The sequence below is a fragment of the Leptonychotes weddellii genome, chromosome 14, assembly GCF_054177405.1.
Source record: "Leptonychotes weddellii isolate Sample4059 chromosome 14, ASM5417740v2, whole genome shotgun sequence".
NCBI lineage: Eukaryota > Metazoa > Chordata > Mammalia > Carnivora > Phocidae > Leptonychotes > Leptonychotes weddellii.
In genome coordinates, this window is record NC_138382.1 from 47,228,246 (window position 1) to 47,241,710 (window position 13,465).

General features: G+C 47.1%; 1 protein-coding gene across 4 annotated transcripts in view; it reads right to left on the reverse strand.

Annotated features, from left to right (window-relative positions):
• Positions 1–221: 221 nt before the first annotated feature.
• SPMIP6 (sperm microtubule inner protein 6) overlaps positions 222–13,465 on the reverse strand; it is a 15,589-nt gene continuing 2,345 nt past the window's right edge. For 2 of the 4 annotated variants that reach the window (XM_081803093.1, XM_081803091.1), the window contains 6 exons: positions 6,530–6,674; positions 3,852–3,964; positions 2,601–2,676; positions 2,156–2,390; positions 823–909; positions 222–383 (listed from right to left, as the gene is read on the reverse strand). In XM_081803093.1, the coding sequence (XP_081659219.1) occupies positions 278–383; positions 823–909; positions 2,156–2,390; positions 2,601–2,676; positions 3,852–3,964; positions 6,530–6,659 (747 nt within the window). In that variant the 5' untranslated portion in view covers positions 6,660–6,674 and the 3' untranslated portion in view covers positions 222–277. Of the gene's footprint in view, positions 384–822; positions 910–2,155; positions 2,391–2,600; positions 2,677–3,605; positions 3,689–3,851; positions 3,965–6,529; positions 6,675–13,465 lie in introns of those variants that run through there. The other 2 variants (XM_081803092.1, XM_081803094.1) reach the window with 2 other exon arrangements.

Genomic DNA, 13,465 nt, shown 5'->3' on the forward strand with positions numbered 1-13,465 from the left:
AGGTAGACCCATTAGTTTGGGTGGAGGGAGGACACCAACCATTGTTATGTGTCAGGAGGGCACTCAGGGCCACCCAAGGGAAGTACTGAGATATGGGGGCAAGAAGGGCTCAGGGCAGGATGACTAAGAAAATGCACCTCAGTTGAAGGGGCTTCGCAGGGGCCTGAGTGACTGGCTCCTCACTGCCAGATCCTGTGGGCGTAAGGACTCAGGAGGCAGCCTTTGGGGCGAAGAGTTTATTTACTGCTCAGCCCCCTTGGCCCCGCCAGCCTGGGGTCTACCAGAAGTAGCAGTCAGGATAGGTTTCAGACACAAACTCAGGGTGGACAACATAGTTGTTTCTCTGGGGGCCACCGGTCTTCTTGAAGTGACTTGTGTCCCATCTGTGGGGAGAAATGGGTCAGCCCTTTCGGACCCTCATAGGTCTGATTCCAATTCTCAATGCTAACGGTATCCCAACATTTTGCCCCTAATATTGACCCCATGCTCCAACACTGACCTCCTAAGACCTCAGGTTCTACTGTTAAATTTCTGATTCCCAATACTGGCTCCATAACATTAATTTCTTATCCTCTACTTCAAGCCCTGAACCTAATGCCCTGATCTCTTGATTCTGGGCCCCACTGCCAACCTGTAACCCTTGGAGGTCAGCCTCAACGCCCTCTCATGGAGGGTGCTCCAGTCCCTTGCCAGCTTGGACGACCCCATGACACTCGCGCCCCCTGGTGGCATTTTCTACTCAGTGCATCGCAGCGGACAGTTCCCGCCCCGACTCGTTCCCGCGTGCCCCGCTGCGCCAAACGCCATTTGCGCGGGACTTACCTAAGGTTCGGACAAGGGTAGTATGACGGCGGGGGAGTTATAACAGCACATTGCATTCCGGGCGGGTGCTCGTAGGGCAATACACTCCTGGAGGAGGAAGTGGTGGGCAGGGAGAGGTCGGGCCTCAAAACCCAGACTAGGGCTCTGAGCGGCGCTCTTCCCCTCGGGCCTCTTGGCCCTTCAAGACCCCATCGAAGCTTCCCCTCTGGGAAGATACCTGAAAATCCCTATCCTCGTTAGGCCTGGTTTCCGCCGCCCAGGCTGGGCTGTGGGAGTACGCTGGATTGTGTGTGTGGGGGGGGGGGGGGCTCCAGTCGTTGAAGAGCTGGGAGCCCCCGGGTCCTCTCCATTGGAGGGCAATTACTCCAGCACTAACGACATTTCTAAGGCTCAGGCACTGTCTCGCTCCCCCCTGCCCTGGTGACGGATGAGACTCTGCCTCGCACAATTAATCAGACTTTCTGCCCGGGGAAGGGCGGGGGGAATCACCGTGGGGTAGGGGCAGGATCTAGGGACCCCCCCCCCGCCCACCCGCCACCTTCCTCCACAAGCTCTCTAGACCGACGCGGACTTTGGAGTTCTCCCGGGCTTGGCCCGCCTTGACTGCCACCTGGTGCAGGGGAAAGGTTGTGCCGCAGTCTGGGTTGTAGCTGAGCGCTTGGGCCTCAGTTTCCTCAGCAGTAACACGCTAGGCTGTCTACCTTCAGAGGTGGTGTGGGGCTCTAAAGCCAGGACCCCTCTGGTAATACGGTTACCATTTCCTTGCTCACATAACACCCGGCAATGACCCTGCCCATTATCGACGGTGACCTGAGACCCAGGAACTGAAGCCGCTTTTTTGAGGACACCTGGCACTCCAGAGGCTAGAACCTGCGTCTCTAGGGCCGGGTATCCAGGTAGGGAACCAGGTGTGGGGAAGGGATGTGACTGGTGTGTGGGGTTTCTTCCTCAAAACAAACAAACAAACAAACAAAAACCAAAAACCAAAGAAAACTCCCACCTTCTGGCGGGGCCTCCAGAGCTAGGTTGACCTTGAGCCCAGTTCGGGACGGAGAGGGCCGGGAACCTGGGGGAACCTTAATGCAGGTTCTCCGGTCTCAGCGGTCAGCTCAGGCCCTGGGGCCGGAGGGCGGGACAGGACAGGGCCCAGTAAGGGGATAGAGGCGGCGGGAGCCGGGGTAGGGTCTGGCATAGAGGCAGAGCAGAGCTGGAACTGGTGAGGGATGGGGCGCGCACAGCTGGGGTGAGGCTGGACTCGCGGGGGTGGGGTGGGGTGGGATGGGGGGGCTTGTTTCGGGCGGGGCCTGCCTAAGGCGGGAGCGGCCCTGCGAACCTTACAGTCGGCTGCTCTTTGCACAAAGGCCGGAAGCGGCGTTCTGTGCAGGGTGCTCCGGTGACGTAGTAGTCCATCCCACGTAGACAGTAGCGGCGGCCGGAGCAAGGGCTTTCATAACCCTGGAAGGGCAGGCGGCCGGGCAGAGGATCCACACACCCGCATCGGGACGGGATGTGAGGCAGCGGCTGGTTCCGTGACAGCGAGTTCAACATGTTCACCACCACCTCGCGCTCTGCTCCCGCGGACCCAAGCCGGGGAGACCCGGATACAGAGTCACAGGAAAGGGAAGGGACAGGGTCAGAGATAGGAAGAGATGGAAACAAAAACATGGACAGATAGAGGAGACAGGGTTACACCCCTATCTTTGGCTTCTGCCGCATCCCCCAGGTCCCATCCCATCGTCCTTCTGGTCTACCCCACTACTGCCCCCACCAACTGTTACCATAGGCGTTGAGTCGTTCCGGCTTAGGAGGGCACTGCAAAGGCATTCCTCGAACAGCTGTCTCCATTCCGGCCTCCTGAAAGTGGCACAAATGCTACCTCAAACTCTGACCCGGAAGAGTTCCTCCTTTTGGGGGTCCTCCCTGAACACCCAGACCAGTCCCAGGCCGTGTCTTCTCCCGCCCTCCAGATGCTCCCCTACTCTCCCAGCCTCAGAGTCTTTAGGGTTGTCACCGGGCAAGGCAACGCGGTTACTCCGCCTCCGGGGTCGGGGGAGAGGGGATAGGAAGGAAAGGAAATGGAGCTATATATAGGTAGATGGGGTTTGGACCTAGGCCTCAGGCACCCCTGCCTCAGCGTTTGCCTTTGATTTTACCTCTCTTTGTCTAGCTGACTCTGTGTAGTTATGTCTTGGAGTGTCTCTAACTGGGGAGAGGTAGTGTCAATATTATAATATTGCCTGCCCATCAGAATCACCTGGAGGACTTGTGAAAAATCCTGACTCTTTTTTTTTTTTTTATTCATGAGAGACAGAGCGAGAGAGAAAGGCAGAGGGAGAAGCAGGCTCCCAAGGAGCAGGGAGCCCAATGTGGGACTCAATCCCAGAACCCTGAGATCATGACCTGAGCAGAAGGCAGACGCTTAACCATCTGAGCCACCCAGGCGCCCAAATCCTTGAAGTTCTGATTCAAAAGGGTTCAGTCAACCCGAGGTCAGCCATCAGCTACAGTTAAGAACCTCTGCTCTGGCCTCCCATCCTCTCAAATTTCCTCTTTCCTCTGGCCTGGGCCTGCAGCTGGGCTCCTTCCTATCTCCTTGGAAGACTCTCCTATTATCTATCTGCGCTGCAACTAGGTGGTCTTGCTTTCCCTTCTCTTGTCCTTGCTCACATCACAAAGGAGGGAGAGTGGAGCAGGTAGGCTCAACCTATCATTAGCCAGACCATGTGGGAAGGGGCCAGGTGGCAAGCTTCAGGAAGGTAGCAAGTCAGGGAGTGCACACTCACTGTGTCCCCACAGAGCCCAGCCAGAGATTGGGATCCGGGGGATCTGGGAGCTGTTCACACAGCTCCACTCCTGGGCTCCCCTGTCTCCTAGAAAATACAAACCCTAGTTTCACACTTGAGAAAGAGCCCTGGAGCATTGTTGATGGGAAAGGGATGAGGAACTAATGGTGAAATATCAGTCACTGTGGTTTAGCAGTGGAGGGAGATGTGTGTCCCAGACCCCAGGCGTCTGGTCACAGTAGATACCTTAGGTAGCCGGGGAAGGCATGTGGTATATTTGTTCCAGCCGGTGCAGTTGTAAGGTCCCATCCTCCATGTGTTATACCGGTCACCACATAGGTAGTATGGGGTCCATTTGTCTATTTGATCATAGGGGTGGAAACACAAAACATTGTTACTCCTTATTCTACCCCAGGATCTGCATCCCCCTAGATGTTTCTCCTCTGATCCCCAGCACAAAGCTGGACTCTTACTAATATCCCTCAGGCCAGTCAAGCCCAGCCTGGCCCCAGATTTACACACTGAGATGCAGCCCATTCCTCACCTAGGGCAAGTTTCTGAGTGGGGTCTGGATCCTTGAGCTGATCACTTTGCATCCTGGGACCACCTTCTCTGAATCAGCCTACCTGAAAATGGATCCTCTTCCTCTTTCCTCCCTCTCATTGTCCACATCCAGGGTCCAAAGTTTGCTTATTCTGCCTCCTTAAAATCACTGGAATCTAAACCCTCTTCTCATTCCCCATGATCTCACCGCTGTATCTCTGCAGTGCCGTAACGAGGAGACAATATCATGTCATGGTTAATAGAATGGACTTCACAGACATTTGGGGTTCAAATCTCAGCTCTGCCAAATGGCTCTGTATGATCTTGACTGAATTAATTTCACTGTGTCTTAATCTCCTCAATTTTAAAATGGGGGTAATAGTATCATCTACCTCATAGATTGTTGTGAGATTTAAATGAGTTAATACATGTAAAACACTTAGAACAATGCCTGGCACATAGAAAACTATTACTACTATTGGCCTACTAACCGCCCTATCTCCTTTTGAAATTCTACAATCCAATCTCTACATAGGACCCAGGGATAGGGTCTAGGGGTTTAGGGATAGGACCCAGGCCTCTTCCAGTTCTATGTTTCACAAATGAAAATCTGACCAAGACACTTCCTTACTTAAAATCCTCCAAAGCCCCACCCACCCAGTCATCTAAGTCTGTCCTAAAGACCCTCCATGATCTACTACCCTAACAGTCTGAAAGAACACATGTGCAAGACACCAGGAAAGGAGGTCTAGGAGCCCTAGAGGAAGAGCAGGTGTATATATGTGTGGGGCAGGGTGTTGGGATTTGGAGTTCTGGATTGGTGAGTTGGACATATTAAGTTTGAGGTGTTTGGGGACATTCAGGTAAAGTTGACCATAATCAGATGGAGAGTGGAATTCTAGTGAGAGGTCAAGGGTAGAAATAAAGACTTAGAGTTGTCGGTTAAGACACTGGTTAGATAAAATGGTCTCAGGAGAAGAATAAGGAGAGAAAGGAGAGAAGAGAGCTCAGATTAGCACCCTGAGGAACCCCACATTTCCAGAATGGGGGAAAAAGATACCTAGGAAACTGAGGCATCAGAGAAGCTGAGGAAGGAAGGAGTATCAAGAAATAGAGGGCGCCTGAGTGGTTCAGTCGGTTAAGCGTCTGCCTTCAGCTCAGGTCATGATCCCGGAGTCCCAGGATGGAGTCCCACATTGGGCTCCCTGCTCAGTGGGGAGTCTGCTTCTCCCTCTGCCCTTCACCCCTCTGTTGCTTTGTTGCTCTGTTGCTCTCTCTCTCTCCCAAATAAATAAATAAAATCTTAAAAAAAAAAAGGAGTGGTCAGAGCTTGAAATGCATAATGTGGGTCTCATTGATTGAAGAGTCCCTTGGATGCGGTAATTAGAACTACACAAGAGCAGTTTTAATGTTTGAATGTAGGAGATACAGACTCCCAATTTCAATTGGATAAATATTTATCATCAATTAATTCAATAAACACTTATGAGGCCTGGTTATACTAGATGCAGGGGCACAGCTGTGAATAAGAAAAGACTCTGCTCATGGGGTGCCTGGGTGGCTCAGTTGGTTGAGCGACTGCCTTCGGCTCAGGTCATGATCCTGGAGTCCCGGGATCGAGTCCCGCATCGGGCTCCCTGCTCAGCAGGGGGTCTGCTTCTCCCTCTGCCCTCTTCCCTCTCGTGCTCTCTGTCTCTCATTCTCTCTCTCTCAAATAAATAAATAAAATCTTTAAAAAAAAAAAGAAAAGAAAAGACTCTGCTCTTTTGGAATGTACAGTGAGAACATCACAAACACCTAACCGGATGGGAAAGATAATTTCTCATAAGGTGTAACAAGGAGTGAGGAAGTAGAGACTGTGAGTATAGACTATGTTTCTAAGAATCTTGGCTGTGAAGGGGAGGAGCAAGAGAGAATTTTTAGGCAGGAAGGGGTTAGAAAAGGCTTCCAGGTCAAGGGGAAAGAGGTGTGGTGGGGCAGAGAGATGCAGGAGAGATGGAGAACTGATGGAACAGGGTCGCTAAGAAGATGGGAAAAGATGCCCCTGGAATATACCTGGAGGGATTTGTTTGGAAGAGGTTAATACTCCCTCCATCTCTTTAGGGATAGGACCCAGGCCTCTTCCAGTTCTGTGGCACAAATAGGAAACTCCCAAAAGGCAGGGCCTGGATCTCCTCCTTCAGGGTCAGGGTTAGGGTCAGGTCAGGTGGTTGGGAGTCAAGCTGGACTGGAGATGATTGGAGAAGCCCAGATTATGGGTGGGGATAAAGTTGATATGGGATCAGAGTGGAGGTCAGGACTCAAGTTGGGCTCAGGTTAAGGGTCATTGTTGAAGTCTCTGAGTGGGGTCATTGTTGGGTAGGTAAGGGGTGAGGTCCTACCTTCCTCTTGACAGAGCCAGTATTTCTCAGGAAAGTAGGGGTGGCCTGGTATGGAACCCTTATAGCTGTAGTCCTGCATGGCACATTTGACCATCTTCTGCAGGGCTTCAGGATCCACGTGGTGCTGCATGGTCTGAGTCAGGCCCTGGGCAAGGGGAGAGGAGAGGAGAGGAAATGACTAAGTGCATAAAGGCCCCAGCTTTGGTGTCCTGCTGGACTCAGATCCAGTCCCTATTGAGAAAGTCAGCCCAATTGGGTGTCCTCCCTATGCCAGAGGGATCCCCATGCCAGTCTTGACCCCCTCTGCATAGTTTTTTGTTTGAATCACACTTTCTTCCTTTCTTTCTATCCAAGGCTAGGGCTTGGAGCCAGGCATTTGTCCTCAGAGTGCTTTTCTGATGTTCTCATTTCTGTCCTTTCCTTGACTGGGAGCTCTTTAAGGGCAGAGCTGGGTGTTCCTGTTTCCTTGCAGACTGTGTGCTATCTGGGAGCAGGGCCTGGGTCTCCCCAAACAGACCAACAGTCCCCTGGTATAACCTGGAGCCTCAGGAAAGCCTGGCTGCCCTGGGAGCCAGCTGCCTTATGCAGGTGTTTTGGAAGGGAGTGCTCTCTGGGAATTTGGCACCTTGAAGGAGATGAAGGATGGGGCTGGAGGGACACCTAATTTAAAATCTCATTCCTGAGGGTGCCTGGGTGGCTCAGTCATTGGGCGTCTGCCTTTGGCTCAGGTCATGGTCCCAGAGTCCTGGGATCGAGCCCCGTGTGGGCTCAGCGGGGAGCCTGCTTCTCCCTCCCCCTCTGCCTGCAGCTCTCCCTGCTTGTGCTCACTCTCTCTCTGTGTGTCAAATAAATAAATAAAATCTTAAAAAAAAAAAAGAAAAAAGAAATAAATGAGAGGATTTAAAAAAAAATCTAATTCCCTGACTCCAACCTGACCCTGATTCTACTGTGGCTCTGATCTTGACACCAATATCACCCTTGACTCTGACACTCACTTTTCTTATCCTACCCTGACCTTTTTCCTGATCTTGGTTCAGTCCCTGGGTTCCTCTGCTTCTTGGGGTTTACTTTGTCTTATCTCCTTCAATCCCTTATTGGGTTAGATCTGTGGAATTCCTGATTAAGACCTACCTCTGGATCTCCCTTGTCCTCAGCTGAGGGCAGAATGAATGCCAGGTTAGTTGTAAACCAATAGATCTCTGCAAGCAGCTGGTGTAAAAAGGCAGCTGGGTCACAGGGGTGGGACACCCAGCAAAGTCAGAGACTAGAAGGGACTTCCTCATAGTGGACAGCAAGGTGCTGGGATGGTGACACAGCTACCCTCATTTCCCCCTTATGATCTAAAGAGCAAAGGCTTCTCTTGGCCAAGATGAGACCTGGTGCCCCTACTGCCCTGAGAGCCACTCAGCTGAGGGGTTTACTGGATCTCTGTGCCCAGCTGAGGTTTTGTTTTGTGGGCAGATCCTGCACAGTCATACTCCATATAGGTGAAAGAGCCACATGACTTGGCATTTCCTTGACCTTTACACATAGACACACACACACACACACACACACACACACACACAGTCATTTAGGAGAACTCATAGACGTCATCAATTTTCCCCTTAGAGGCTTTCCTCAGATGTCTGTATCTTTGATTGTCAGCTCATGGTTATGAGTAGGAGACTAAAAAAGCTTAGTGGAGGCTCTGAGCTGTGTATGGGTGGGCTTTGTCAACCAAGAGCATCATTGTAGGATGGTCTGGCTAAACCTATTTTTGTCAAATTCTGTCAGTATCTGTAGATCTTCCCTCTTGGGCTGATCAGATTCTTCAGAAGACACTCTCAATCTTTGGCCTCCAGGTAGTGGCCTGGCTACCAGTGTTCTGAGAATCTAGTGGAGGGGCGCCTGGGTGGCTCAGTTGGTTAAGCAACTGCCTTCAGCTCAGGTCATGATCCTGGAGTCCCGGGATCGAGTCCCACATCGGGCTCCCTGCTCGGCGGGGAGTCTGCTTCTCCCTCTGACCCTCCGCCCTCTCATGCTCTCTCTCTATCTCATTCTCTCTTAAATAAATAAATTAAAAAAATCTTTAAAAAAAAAAAAAGAATCTAGTGGAGAAGAGGATTGCGGGGGCGGGGTGGGTGCTGGCATTCAGTATGTGGAGGTTCACCTGTATTCAGCATGGTACCCTGCCCTCAGCTGGGCCTGGTATCCCCAGTCCTGAGATCCTTGCCAAAAAATTAGCCTTCTGATTTTTGCAGAGATGGGACGGGCAGTCACCCATGGCATGGAATAGAAGAGGGGATTAGTGGGCTTAACTGATTTTTTAAAAAATATATTTAAAAAATTATTTATTTGAGAGAGAAAGATAGAGCGTGCCCATGAGTCAGGGAGGGGTGGGAGAGGAGCAGAGGGCGAAGCAGACTCCCTTCTGAGCAGGGAGCTGGATGGGGGGCTTGATGCAATGCGGGGCTCAGTTGAGGGGCTGACTGAACCACTGAGGTGCCCCGGTTTAACTGCTTCTTAAACAGCTTTCAAATCATCCTTATTTTAGCTGCAGTCCTGTCCTATCTTCAGTTCCAGAGAAGCCTAGTATTACCAATTCCTGAGCCTTTTTTTTTTTAAAGATTTTATTTATTTATTTGAGACAGAGAGAATGAGAGACAGAGAGCATGAGAGGGAGGAGGGTCAGAGGGAGAAGCAGACTCCCTGCTGAGCAGGGAGCCTGATGCGGGACTCCATCCCGGGACTCCAGGATCATGACCTGAGCCGAAGGCAGTCGCTTAACCAACTGAGCCACCCAGGCGCCCAATTCCTGAGCCTTTTTGAAAATTCTGCAGTTTTAGTTGAATTATGTCTTGTGTTTCCCACTGCTGGCTTTGGATTCAGCTTTCTCAGCTCTGCTGTCAGGTACTAGTTATTATTGATCATACTTTCTAGCTTCTGAAATTTTGTAGCCATTGTCCTTTCTCTCTCACTAGTTTTGTGAGTTTATGTGTCAAATATCCATTTACAGGTGTTCTAGAGGGTTTCAGGAGAGAGTCAAAATACATATGTTCAATTTCAACCCAGAAAATTAGAGTTGTATATTCTATATACTAATCCTTTGTCAATTACATGTTGCAAATATCTTCTCTCAGTTTGTGGCTTGTATCTTCATTTTCTTTATAGTGTCTTTTGATGAAAAGAAGTTCTTAATTTTAACATATGTAAATTTATTAATCTCTTCTTTTATGTAGTACTTTTGTGACTTGTTTAATAAATACAACCATACTCTCAGATAATGGAGATAATGTCCTATATTTTCTTCTAAAAGCAAATAGTTTTACTTTCCATAGTTAAGTCTTTTATCTGTCAGGAGTTGCTATTGGTGTGAGTTAGGGATAAAAAAAAACTTTTCTTTTTATCCATCTGGATAACCAACTGTCCCATTGAATAGTCTATCTCTCCCCACACCCCCACCCCCGCACCAATATATAATGCTATTCCAATTCTGATATATCTTTTCCCATAGCTTTACTTTCAGTCATCTCTGTTGTGTATTGTTCCATATATATATGGCCCCATATCTGATCTGTTTCATTCTCTATCAATCAATTTGGCTATTCCTACAGTAATACTATGCTTTATAAATGTTTGTCACTCTTCCTATCTACATGCATGTTAAACTCTCCGTTTATTTTTTAAGCAAAGTTTTATATTATCCGTACAGTTTTATACACATTGTTAGATTTCTACTTACTGTTGTTTTTTGCTAGAATGATATACGTGTGTGTGTGTGTGTGTGTGTATTTTATTTTTTAAAATTATGCTTCCTGGGGCACCTGGCTGCCTCAGTTGGAAGAGCATGTGACTCTTGATCTCGGGGTCATGAGTTTGAGCCCCATGTTGGGTGTAGAGAGTACTTAAAATGAATAAATATATTAAAACTTAAAAAAAATAAAATTATGTTCCCTAAATACTTGCTGTTGAGGTAAAGAAATGTGATTGACTTATCTTATATTCACCCAACTTTCTAAATTCTTATTCTAATAATTTATAGATGCTATGTACACAACTGTATTGTCTGTGAATAATAAGTTTTTTGTATTCCTTTCTTACCCTTGTATCTTACATGATATTATTTTCCAAAATACAACTTATCTGATATTGTTTTCTAAATTTTGGCACTTTCCTTAAATTTAACAAATTAAAAATCATAATTATTTTCCATTGACATTGGTTGCTTAAATTTAACTCACGTTTACCAATTTCTTAGCTCACCATTCCTTCTTGCATCTCAGACCTTCCTTTTGTGATCACTTTCCTTCTCCCTAAAGTATATCCTTTAGAAGTTCCTTTATTACAGGTCTGATGGTAGTAAACATTTTCACTTTGTTTGCTGTAAATGTCTTTATCTTTCTTTTGTTCTTGAAAGAAAGATACTTTGGGCGCCTGGGTGGCTCACTCAGTTGAGTGTCTGCCTTTTGCTCAGGTCGTGATCTCTAGGTCCTGGGATCTAGCCCCAGTGTTGGGTTCCCTGCTCAGTGGGGAGTCTGCTTCTCCCTCTCCCTCTGCCCCTCCTCCCTGCTCGTGCTCTTTCGCTCTGTCTCTCAAAAAAATAAATAAGATCTTAAAAAAAAAAAGGAAGACATTTAGACAACAATTTTTCTCTGCCTGTTTTTAAGGTCATCTCTTAAGCTGGTGTTGGGCAGTTCCACTGTGAGATACTGATGTGTGAAATTCCTTGTATTTATTCTATATCTGTGGATTCATTTCTTTTATTAGTTCTGGAAAATATGGAGCCTTTTTCTCTTCAGATAATGCCTGTTCTCCTTTCTGCTCTATCCTTCTGGGACTCTGAGTAGATGTGTATGAGATCTTCTCCTTCTGTCTTTCATATTGCCTAATGTTTTTTTCATATTTTTTAACCACTTGGTCTCTGTGCTGCATTCTGGGAAATGTCTTTCTCTCTTTCATTTCACTAATACTTTTTTTTAAAAGTTTTTATTTTAATTCCAGTTAGTTAACATACAGTGTTACATTAGTTTCATTTGTACAATATAGTGATTCAACAATTCCATATATCACCCAATGCTTATCACAAGTGCACTCCTTAATCCCCATCACCTATTTCACCCATCCCCCCACCCACCTCCCCTATGGTAACCATCAGTTTGTTCTCTATAATTAAGAATCTGTTTCTTGGTTTGTCTCTCTCTCTCTTTGTTTTAAGATTTTATTTATTTATTTATTTATTTTTTAAGATTTTATTTATTTGACAGAGAGAGAGAGCACAAGTAGGCAGAGTGACAGGCAGATGGAGAGGGAGAAACAGGCTCTCTGCCGAGCAGGGAGCCGGATGCGGGGCTCGATCCCAATACCCCAGGATCATGACCTGAGCCGAAGGCAGCCGCTTAACGGACTGAGCCACCCAGGCGCCCCAGATTTTATTTATTTATTTGAGAGAGAGAGAGAGAGCACGAGCAGGGGAAGGGGCAGAGAGAGAGAGGGAGAAACAGACTCCCCTGCTGAGCAGGGAGCCTGACGTGGGGCTCGATCCTAGGACTCTGGGATCCTGGCCTGAGTCAAAGGCAGATGCTTAACCAACTGAGCCACCCAGGTGCCCCTTGTCCCTCTCTCTTTTTTCCCCTTTGTTCATTTGTTTTGTTTCTTAAATTCCACGTGTGTGAAATCATATGGCATTTGTCTTTCTCTGACTTATTTCATTTAGCATTATACTCTCTTGCTCCGTACATGTCATCGCAAATGGCAAGACTTCATTCTTTTTTATGGCTGAATAACATTCCATTGTATACCTATACACCTCATCTTCTTTATCCCTTCATCAGTCAATGGACACTTGGCTGCTTCCATATCTTGGCTATTGTAAATAATACTGCTATGAACATAGGGCTTCATGTATCCCTTTGAATTAGGGTTTTTGTGTTCTTTAGGTAAATACCTAGTAGTGCGATTGCTGGATTGTAGGGTAGCTCTATTTTTAACTTTTTGAGGAAACTCCATACTGTTTTCCAGAGTGGCTGTACCAGTTTGCATTTCCACCGACACTGTAAGAGGGTTCCCCTTTCTCCACATCCTCACCAACACCTGGTGTTTCTTGTGTTGTTGATTTTAGCCATTCTGACAGGTGTGGGGTGATAGCTCTTTGTAGTTTTGATTTGCATTTCCCTAATGGTAAGTGATGATGAACAGCTTTTCATATGTCTGTTGGCCATCTGTATATCTTCTTTGAAGAAATATCTGTTCATGTCTTCTGCCCATTTTATTTTAGAAAGAGAGAGAATGGGGGAGGGCAGAGGGAGAGGCAGAGAGAATCTTAAGCAGGCTCCCCACCCAGTACACAGCCTGATTCGGGACTTGATCTCATGACCCTGAGATCGTGATCTGAGACAAAATCAAGAGTCAGACATTTAAGTGCCTGCATGACCTGCGTGCCCCTCTTCTGCTCATTTTTAAAATTAGATTATATTTTTTGGGTGGTTGAGTTTTCTAAGTTTTTTATATATTTTGAATACTAACCCTTTATTGGATATATCATTTGCAAATATCTTCTCCCATTCCCTAGGTGGCCTTTTAGTTTTCTTGGTTGTTTCCTTTGCCATGCAGAAGCTTTTTACTTTGATATAGACTAATAGTTTACTTTTGATTTTGTTTCCCTTGTCTCAGGAGACATATCTAGAAAAAAGTTGCTTCAGCCAATGCCAAAGAGGTTAACAATACTTGTTCTTCCAATCCATGAGCAAGGAATGTCTTTCCATTTCTTTGTGTCATCTCACTGACACTCTTAAGCTATGTCTAATCTGCCCTTTGACCCATCTACTGAGGTTTTGGTTTTAACACACATATTTTTTATTTCTAAAATTTCTATTTACTTCTTTTTTTTTTACATTTGTCTGGTCTTTAAAAAATATAATCACTTGCTTGCTCATTTTGATGATTTCACTTCATTTT